Source organism: Sardina pilchardus, chromosome 22, assembly GCF_963854185.1.
Source record: "Sardina pilchardus chromosome 22, fSarPil1.1, whole genome shotgun sequence".
Lineage (NCBI taxonomy): Eukaryota > Metazoa > Chordata > Actinopteri > Clupeiformes > Clupeidae > Sardina > Sardina pilchardus.
The window spans coordinates 945622-955621 of NC_085015.1; the positions used below are offsets into that span (position 1 = coordinate 945622).

General features: G+C 46.9%; 1 protein-coding gene across 1 annotated transcript in view; it reads right to left on the bottom strand.

Annotated features, from left to right (window-relative positions):
- Nucleotides 1–10000, bottom strand: part of LOC134070362 (serine protease 27-like) — a 15481-nt gene that overhangs the window by 907 nt on the left and 4574 nt on the right. Inside the window, exons 4-10 of the mRNA XM_062526697.1 lie at nucleotides 7456–7724; nucleotides 6579–6730; nucleotides 3671–3938; nucleotides 2871–3045; nucleotides 2262–2512; nucleotides 1525–1625; nucleotides 1–1041 (exon numbers count right to left, since the gene is read on the bottom strand). The exon at nucleotides 1–1041 is cut by the window's left edge and continues 907 nt beyond it. Coding sequence (XP_062382681.1) covers nucleotides 643–1041; nucleotides 1525–1625; nucleotides 2262–2512; nucleotides 2871–3045; nucleotides 3671–3938; nucleotides 6579–6730; nucleotides 7456–7724 — 1615 coding nt within the window. The 3' untranslated portion in view covers nucleotides 1–642. The remainder of the gene's footprint in view (nucleotides 1042–1524; nucleotides 1626–2261; nucleotides 2513–2870; nucleotides 3046–3670; nucleotides 3939–6578; nucleotides 6731–7455; nucleotides 7725–10000) is intronic.

Consider the following 10000-nt stretch of genomic DNA (forward strand, 5'->3'; position numbering starts at 1 on the left):
GATGTATTTCTGGAAAATGGCGACGGGGAAGTGCCTTGCTAATCGGCGAAGCTAATCAGTCAAATCCTGACCCCCTGGTGTAGCCAGTTCTGTTAGTGGAAGCTAATTAGCGTGTTGCTAGTTCTAAATCCTGACCCCCTGTGTGTGTGTGTGTGACCCCCAGGGCTGGTGGGTGCAGTTGGGTCTGCTGCTCTCTCATGTTAGAGGCCAGTTAAGTGTGTTCATCAAGTGCAAGTAACAGTGTGTGATCCTCCCCACTTCATTTAGGCTTATCTAGTACTCCCCATTAGAGCACGACCTTTGACCTCCTATCAGTGGCATGACACTTCACCTTCAAGCAGCTGAGCAACGACAGAAGAAAAAGAGCTGAAAGAAGAAGTAGAAAACGACGCAGTTTAAGGCATAAATACAAGAATTAAGTATCGACTAGAGTGTCCTGTCCTCACACGGAAGACGGCATTATGACAAGACAAAGACCCACAACTAAGCCACAGTGCTGTTGTTGTTGTTGTTGTTGTTGTTGTTGTTGCTGCTGTTGTTGTTGTTGTTGTTGTTGTTGATGTTGCTGTTGTTGTTGATGTTGCTGTTGTTGGTGTAGGTGCAGCAGTGGATTGTGGGTAGTCGTGACCTTTGACCTGAGGGCTAGCGCTGGGAGGCCAGCAGAGGGGTGAGTGTGAGGAGGAGGAGGGAGAGGAGGGGGAGGGCCATGCACGAGTGCTGCCCCCTGCTGGAGGCGGTGGTGGCGGCGGCGGCAACGGTGGTGGCAGCAGCGGTGGTGGCAGTGGTGTTGGTGCTGCTGGTGGTGTTGCTCGTGGTGGCGACCGAAGGGAAGGAGAAACTGGACAGGAAGCTGCTGAAGCGAGACGTCCGAGTAAAGACCTGCGGTGTGGCGCGATCTGATTGGTCGAAGGCTTTGGAGGTGGAGTTAGATGAGGAGGAGGAGTTAGATGAGGAGGAGGAGGAGTTTGAGGTGACGGTGAGCACTGAGAGCTGGAGCCATGAATTCCCCTGTTTACACATGAGAGGACCGCCCATATCACCCTGGCAACAGAGAGAGTTACAGAGTTACATCACACGAGAGAAGAAGATCAAGCACATAGTGCTGAGAACTAACAGGCAGGAGCAAGATAGATGAACTACAGAGAGAGAGAGAGAGAGAGGGATGGACTATATATAGAGAGAGATGGACTATAGAGTGGAACAGAGAGAGAGAGAGAAAAAGAGGGAGATGGAAGAGAGAAAAGAAGAGTGGCATCTCTTTAAATGTTCTAACTGATGTGTTGAGATTGAGAGAGAGGAATGGAGCGAGAGAGAGAGAAAAAGAGAGAGGAAGAGTTATCTATTTGTTTCCTCACCTGTTGTAACTGAACAGTGTTGAGAGAGAGAGAGAAGTGTGTGTGTGTGTGTGTGTGTGTGTGTGTGTGTGTGTGTGTGTGTGTCTGTCCTTTACCTCACCTGTTGTAACTGAACAGTGTTGAGAGAGAGAGGAGAAGTGTGTGTGTGTGTGTGTGTGCTTTTCCTCACCTGTTGTAACTGAACAGTGTTGGTGCAGATGTCATCAGTAGAGGAGGATGTGTTGCCACAGGCAACCACTGATGTCTGCACCTCCTGAAGAGGCTGTTCACCTGGAAAAGGGGGGAGAGAGAGAGAGAGGGAGAGAGAGAGAGAGAGAGAGAGAGGGATGAGGTAGAGAAAGAGAGAGAGAGGGATGAGGTAGAGAGAAAGAGAGAGAGAAGGAGAGAGAGAAGGATGAGTTAGAGAAGGAGAGAAAGAGAGAGATGAGGTAGAGAGAAGGAGAGAGAGTGTGATGGGGTAGAGAGAGAAGGAGAGAGAAAGAGAAGGATGGGGAGTAGAGAGAAGGAGAGAGAAAGAGGGGAATGAGGTAGAGAAGGAGAGAGAAAGAGAGGGGGATAAGGTAGAGAGAGAGAAAGAGGGATGAGGTAGAGAGAGGGGTGAGGTAGAGAGAGAGACAGAAGGATGAGGTAGAGAGAGGGGGAGGGAGAGAGGGATGAGAAATAGACGGGGGAGAGGGGGGGAGGGAGAGATAAAGAGGAGGAAGAAAGAGGGGAGAAAAAGTCAAGGGGAGGTAGTGATCATACAAATACGCACACATACAGCGTTGTCTCATTTCCTCAACTTCCAAACATCCAATCACACAGACACACACACACACACATACACACATTCTTGTTCTTACTCACACACACACACACACACACACACACTCACACACACACACACACACACACACACACACTAACCTGTGGTGTTGCCCCAGCCTGCAACCCAGCAGGTGGTTCCCGTGGCGATAGTGGCCCCGCCCTGCTCCAGGCAGATTGGCTGGATGAAGTTGGAGAGGGCGGGCTTACTGGACAGCGTCAGCATGGCTACGTTATCGCCTGATAGGCTGCTCAGTGTGATATTGGCCACGCCCACTGACACCTCATTGGGGTTGGAGCCGCTCTGGCTCTGGCGGCCCAGAAACACCGTCCAATTGGAGGCTACAGGGGAACTGGGGGAGGAGTTAAAGAGAAACTTAATCATACTACACTGTATCACAATCATAATCACATAAATATTATTCTGATTCCTGATGGGAGTTCTGATTCCTTATGGGAGTTCTGATTCCTGATGGGAGTTCTGATTCCTTATGGGAGTTCTGATTCCTGATGGAAGTTCTGATTCCTGATGGGAGTTTGGATTCTTTATGCACATTCCTGATGGGAGTTCAGACCCTCTCAAACCTTTTTTCAATTTTAGGTTGTGTATTGTATAATCTTTCAAAAATTAGGCTTCAGAGCATGTGAGTGTATGTCTGTGCATAAGTGTGTAAGTGTGTAAGTGTGTGTGTGTGTAGGGGACACTCCTACCTAGAGAAGCAGTTGGCTGATGTGAGCACGAGGTCCTCCCCGACCAGAGTTCCTCCACACACGTGCGCCCCGCTTTCATTACTGTGCAGACTCGCCATCCAGGGCCACAACCCCGCCGCCACATCCGACCCACCAATCAGACGCGAGTTCAGAGCCGCCTGTCCACACACCACCGCTAGGGTGATACACACACACACACACACACACATACACACACACACACACACACACACACACACACACACATACACACACACGAGCACACACAGACACACACACACACACACATACACACACAGACACACAGACACACACAGAAACAACCATGGAGGTATTATAAGAACTGGAGAAAGTGAACAAGTCCCGTCCCATTCATTTCAATGGGAATGCTAGGCTAGTGAAAAATGCCAAAATTGAACGATTTTTTCAGGTGTTTCAAGGGGCTTGTTTCCAGCACCATTTTACTTAGCCAATTAAGTGCCAGGTTACTGATTGACGTAAGGTACAGAAGAAAGCTATAAGGAGAGCTCGTGCCCACACTAAGCTCGTGCATGAGCTGAGAGTGGAACAGCCACCAATCAGCATGAGGAGAAATGGCACCGGACATGATGTATTTCTGGAAAATGCCGACGAGGAAGAGCCTTGCTATTTGGCGAAGCTAATCGGTCAAATCCTGACCCCCTGGAAACAACTGGTCACACATTTATGAGCAGATGTCTCAGAACATCCTCCCACTTCACAATGTATGACCAGATGTCACAGAGATAGAGAAAGAGTGTTGGGGTGGTGGCGCTACTCACCTGGTGTGGTAGTTGTGGGTGCTACCGTGGTTACGGTAGACAGACCAGCACAGGTGGCACTCAGGTCCGAGTCGGTCCCACTGGAGGTGAAGGTGACGAATCCCGGCTGGTCGCTGGTGATCTGAGTCTTGATCCAGCTCTCGTACTGGGAGACGCGCGCGTACACTCCCGGGAAGGCTGCATCTGCACAGCCGATCCCGAAACTCACAACGCCGGACTGGATCCACTTGTCACTCTGCTTATTCACCATTGGACCACCTGAGTCTCCCTGGAAACGGGTCAGAAAAGACTAGAGTTACTATCCCATAATCCCAAAAACCTAGTTACAGGCTCACCTGTCAAAAGTAAACTCTCACACTGTAAGTCCTCAAATTGTCCGGGCAGGCTTGGATTCGGGGCACACCTTTATTTCCTATTAGGCTTCTGTTGAAACCATGTACTGTACTTGAAACAGTGTCGGGATTTCCACCCGATGTTTATTACGAGACAAGGCAGCTACTCTCATTCATTAACTGAACGTGCACTGAGCTGTAATGGAAACCTTATTGTGTAGCCATGTAGCCTAAGATTAGTTATTTTTAAATAATGCATGATTTACTTTTTAGTAAATTCGATGGCTGAGATGCCTCGTGGCAACAATTATGTGGTAATGTAATATCGTTTCAGCCTCTGGCAAGCTCAGAAAGGGGAACAATGTCTTCTAGTGCCCTTGGACTGATAGCCCAACTGAGAGGCAGATTACCCCGGCTTATATTTGGCGTTGGCCTTTATTTGTCCGAATTGACTGTGCCCCTGGCTATTATCTGAGGCCCGGCTATAAATAGAAGCCCGGCCATAATTTGAGGATTAAAGTAACAGTAATCCCAGAAATGGTTACAGGCTTATCTGATACAAGTAAACTCTCAGATGATCACCTGACACAGGTAGGGCCCTTCCTAAACTAATCCTTACCCACTCCCCTTCAGTTACCCCTTCGCTCCCATAGCTAAATGAAGTTCCCTTGATTAGGGGTAGGGTATAAATACCGTTCCCTTGATTAGGACGTAGGATATAATACTCTCCCCTTGATAAGGGGTAGGGTATAATACCGTTCCCTTGATTAGGGCGTAGGATATAATACCGTTCCCTTGATAAGGGGTAGGGTATAATAGCGTTCCCTTGATAAGGGGTAAGGTATAATACCGTTCCCTTGATTAGGGGTAGGGTATAATACCGTTCCCTTGATTAGGGGTAGGGTATAATACCGTTCCCTTGATTAGGACGTAGGATATAATACCGTTCCCTTGATTAGGGGTAGGATATAATACCGTTCCCTTGATTAGGGGTAGGGTATAATAGCGTTCCCCTTGATAAGGGCGTAGGATATAATACCGTTCCCTTGATAAGGGGTAGGGTATACCGCTCCCTTGATAAGGACGTAGGGTATAATACCGTTCCCTTGATTAGGGCGTAGGATATAATACCGTTCCCTTGATTAGGGGTAGGGTATAATACCGTTCCCTTGATTAGGGGTAGGGTATACCGCTCCCTTGATAAGGACGTAGGGTATAATACCGTTCCCTTGATTAGGGGTAGGGTATAATACCGTTCCCTTGATTAGGGGTAGGGTATAATAGCGTTCCCCTTGATTAGGGGTAGGGTATAATAGCGTTCCCTTGATTAGGGGTAGGGTATAATAACGTTCCCTTGATTAGGGGTAGGATATAATACCGTTCCCTTGATTAGGGCGTAGGATATAATACCGTTCCCTTGATTAGGGCGTAGGATATAATACCGTTCCCTTGATTAGGGGTAGGGTATAATACCGTTCCCTTGATTAGGGGTAGGGTATAATACCGTTCCCTTGATTAGGGGGTAGGGTATAATACCGTTCCCTTGATAAGGGCGTAGGGTATAATACCGTTCCCTTGATTAGGGCGTAGGGTATAATACCGCTCCCTTGATTAGGGGTAGGGTATAATACCGTTCCCTTGATAAGGGGTAGGGTATAATACCGTTCCCTTGATTAGGGGTAGGGTATAATACCGTTCCCTTGATTAGGGCGTAGGATATAATACCGTTCCCTTGATAAGGGCGTAGGGTATACCGCTCCCTTGATTAGGACGTAGGATATAATTACCGCACTCAGCTTTGGGATGAACTTCACTCTGCCTAGTGGAAACAAGTTCTGGCGTAACCATGGATTTGTTCCAACTCATTTGTTTGAGGCACTCTCCATGATGGCCCACATGTATTGATGCACACACACACACACACACACACACACACACACACACACACACACACACACACACACACCCTTGACAAGGGGGCACTGCTGCACGCTCTGCACTCAAGTTGTGATAACTCACTACCACTTAACTGGTTTCTGATTGGCCCTTCATATGGCAGAGACTATATGACCATGACTTGACTTGACTAGACTTGACCATGTGACGAAACACGAGGCACGGACCCGCACGGACCCATGTGGATATGAAGAGGCATCTAAACACCTGCACATACGTCAGGGATGTAAAAGCCAATTGGGGCAAAGACCTGACGTCATGAAGGCAGGGTCTAGGCTCCACTGCGCTCCACAGTAGCTAGAGGGCCGCTGCGCCGCTGCTGAGCAGCCGCCTGGCCACGCCTTGCTCCCGCGATAAGTTGAGGCCATGTGATACCGACTGCTGAGTCGAAAACACACCCATCTAGACCAACGTGGACAGATTTTTAACCACGTGCATCTTGTGCTGCGCAGTTTTTATGCTGTGCAGCCATCTTGAACGCGCCTTTTATAGCAGCGTTTGTATCCCCTCCCCTGCTGCCACCGGCAGCTCTGGCTGCTGCAAGAGGTCATTTGGGGTTGAACTTGAACACGCCTGATAGCACATGATCACCTGATACAGGTAAATAGTCACATGATCACCTGACAGGAGTCCTTGCCGCCCTCATCTGCCCCGGCGCAGATCATGTTGTCATTGATGCCGATGTTCTGCACACTGTACTTGCAGAAGCAGTTCCTGTTTCCCACAATGGGCACCTGCACTTCCTGTAGCGTCTCGGGTGAGGGGAGGGGCACTAAGACAAAAGATTGGTCAGCAGAAATATGTGACTTTTCACAAGAATAGATGCCAAAGCAAGTGTCCATTGTGGTAATAAACAGTGTGTCACAGAGGTAGAGATACTAAAGCAAGTTAGCGTTGTCATGGTAATTTACAGGGTTACACAGGCATAGAGATGCTAAAGCAAGTTAGCATTGTTGTGGTAATTTACAGGATAACACAGGCATACAGATGCTAAAGCAAGTTAGCGTTGTTATGGTAGTTTACAGGGTTACACAGGCATATAGAAGCTAAAGCCATTGTTATGGTAGTTTACAGGGTTACACGGGCATATAGATGCTAAAGCAAGCAAGTTAGCATTGTTCTGGTAATTTACAGGGTTACACAGGGATACAGATGCTAAAGCAAGTTAGTGTTGTTATGTTAGTTTACAGGGTTACACAGTCATAGCGATGCTAAAGCTAGTTAGCATTGTTATGGTAATTTACAGGGTAACACAGGCATACAGATGCTAAAGCAGGTTAGCATTGTTATGGTAGTTTACAGGGTTACACAGTCATAGAGATGCTAAAGCAAGTTAGCGTTGTTATGGTAGTTTACAGGGTTACACATGCATATAAGCAAGTTAGCAATCTTATGGTAGTTTACAGGGTTACACAGGGATATAGATACTAAAGCAAGTTAGGTGTGTGAGTGTGTATGTTGTGTATGTTGTGTGTGTGTGTGTGTGTGTGCGCTCACCTCCTGAATTGATGTTGCCCCAGCCTGTCACAAAGCTGTTAGTGCCCCTGTGGAAGGTGCTGCCGGCTGCTGCAAGGCAGACGGGGCGGATGTAATTGGTGAAGGTGACGGAGGAGGACAGTTGGAGGAGGGCGATGTCGTTATCGCTGGTTTGGCTGTCGTAATTGGGATGATTGATGACCTGAGTGACGGTGCTGGAGACCTCGTTGGCGTTGCTGCCCTCCTGAGTCTGCCGTCCGAGGTAGACGACCAGGCCGGAGGTGCTGGTGCTACAGAGGGAGAGGAGGAGTCGTCTGGACTGAGTACTAGAGGAGGGCATCTGGCATTGAAGCTAAAACCCATGTGTGGTAACTGTGTTAGCGTAGAAGCTAAAACCCATGTGTGGTAACTGTGCTAGCGTAGAAGCTAAAACCCATGTGTGGTAGCTGCTAGCATAGAAGTTAAAACCCATGGGCGGTAACTGTGCTAGCATAGAGGCTGTGTGGTAACTCTGCTAGCATAGAAGCTAAAACCCATGTGTGGTAACTATGCTAGCATAGAAGCTAAAACCCATGTGTGGTAACTATGATAGCATAGAAGCTAAAACCCATGGATGGTAACTGTGCTAGCATAAAAGCTAAAACCCATGGATGGTAACTGTGCTGGCATAGAGGCTGACCCATGTATGGTAAGTGAGGGCATCAGGCGTTAAAGCAGATTGTGCACGCTAAAGTTCTGATTAGATGGCTTTAACCCTCTAACCGCCCAAGGCGCCGTACGGCGACAAGCAACTGACTCACTGATTAAAACAGACGGTAGATCCGAGTAGGGTGACAAATCGCCTTTGTACTCTCCACCACTAGTTGGCAGACATCCAGAGCTTCGATTCAAGCCCAAATTCGAGTAAAAAAGTTTTCAGGAAGTGCCTGTATTACTCGCGAGAAACAAAAAAAAAAGACGCATTTCCTGTTTATAACGCGGAAGTGAAATGCGCGATCGCTATGCACAAATTGAAGCAGAAAAACGGCAAATGTTAAAAAACAAAGTCGTGTGTTATGAAGTCTTGGGTCTGCCATTCACCTACTCTGATTCTGAAGGAGAATATCTGCCTTTTGGAGATTATGATCGGTCGTTCATTGGCAGTGACAGTCAAGATGCGTCTGTGAATGGAGGTGGGTCTTTGCGTGTGTACATCAATGTTTACCTGCAGCAATGTTGACCAAAGGGTTCAAATAAGCGTGGTGTGCTTGGTGCCAGTGATAATCATGATGATAGTGTCTGTAATTGACATGGTACAGACAGCAGGTCTAGTAAAAATACGGCTCTGAAGAACTACAGTGTCATCCGCGATAGGAACTGATTTGACCAGGCTACTTTATTGTATAGTAACATAGGGATTGTGGTAATACTAATAGTTTACTATTGTTGGTTTACATTTGGCTGTGGTCCTGTTTGTTTGTTATGTCGGAGAAATTACAAAAATCAAAGTAAAACTGCTCAAATGTGTTCAACAACCAGTATTTACTGAAATGTGCATAATTTGACGCTATTGCCATCCTGTGACGTCATAATATGCAAATTAGATTAGTAAATTTACTCCCTTTATAAACTTTAGTTCATACTCAATGATTTTCACATTTACAGTAGGACTTTATCTCTGACCACGTTCAAGCCATGGCCTTTTGAATTTTTTATGCAAAAATCCAAAAAAACCCGGGCGGTTAGAGGGTTAATAAAGACTGCAGAGGTGAAAGCCAGAGTTTCAAATTATTGGAATTCTTGTTATTTGCACGTTTGACAACGTTTTTCAGGAGAGACTGCGGGTGTGTTTGGAAATGTAAGCTGACTGTTGTCAAATGTGCCGACAGAATTCAGGGGAGGCTGCGGGCCAGATGTTATACTAAACTGAGTTTCATCGGCCCTGACCAGGAGGGACGACTGAAATGTTATGTACCCTCCACTTTTACTTAAAGGTGCTCTAAGTGATGTTATGCAGGTTCTAAGCTAAAACATTTTTTGTCACATACTGCAAATCTTACTTCACGATTCGATAGCTGCTTGTGCCCTAAATACACTATAAAAAAACACAATTTCTGTGGACAGCCCAGGCTCCAAAAACACCAATAAAAACAACTTGGTTCAGCCTGGACCATAAAATAATAAACTGTTCACAGCCAATCACAGGCGAGATGCACATTTCAATTGCACAGGCGGGAGGCGAGGGAGCAGCACCCTGCTCTGTTTCATCAACAGAAGCAACATTACTAGCATCGCTTAGAGCACCTTTAAATAACTCAACAGAAGCAACATTACCAGCATCGCTTAGAGCACCTTTAACTCAACAGAAGCAACATTACCAACATCGCTTAGAGCACCTTTAAATAACTCAACAGAAGCAACATTACCAGCATCGCTTAGAGCACCTTTAAATAACTCAACAGAAGCAACATTACCAGCATCGCTTAGAGCACCTTTAAATAACTCAACAGAAGCAACATTACCAACATCGCTTAGAGCACCTTTAAATAACTCAACAGAAGCAACATTACCAGCATCGCTTAGAGCA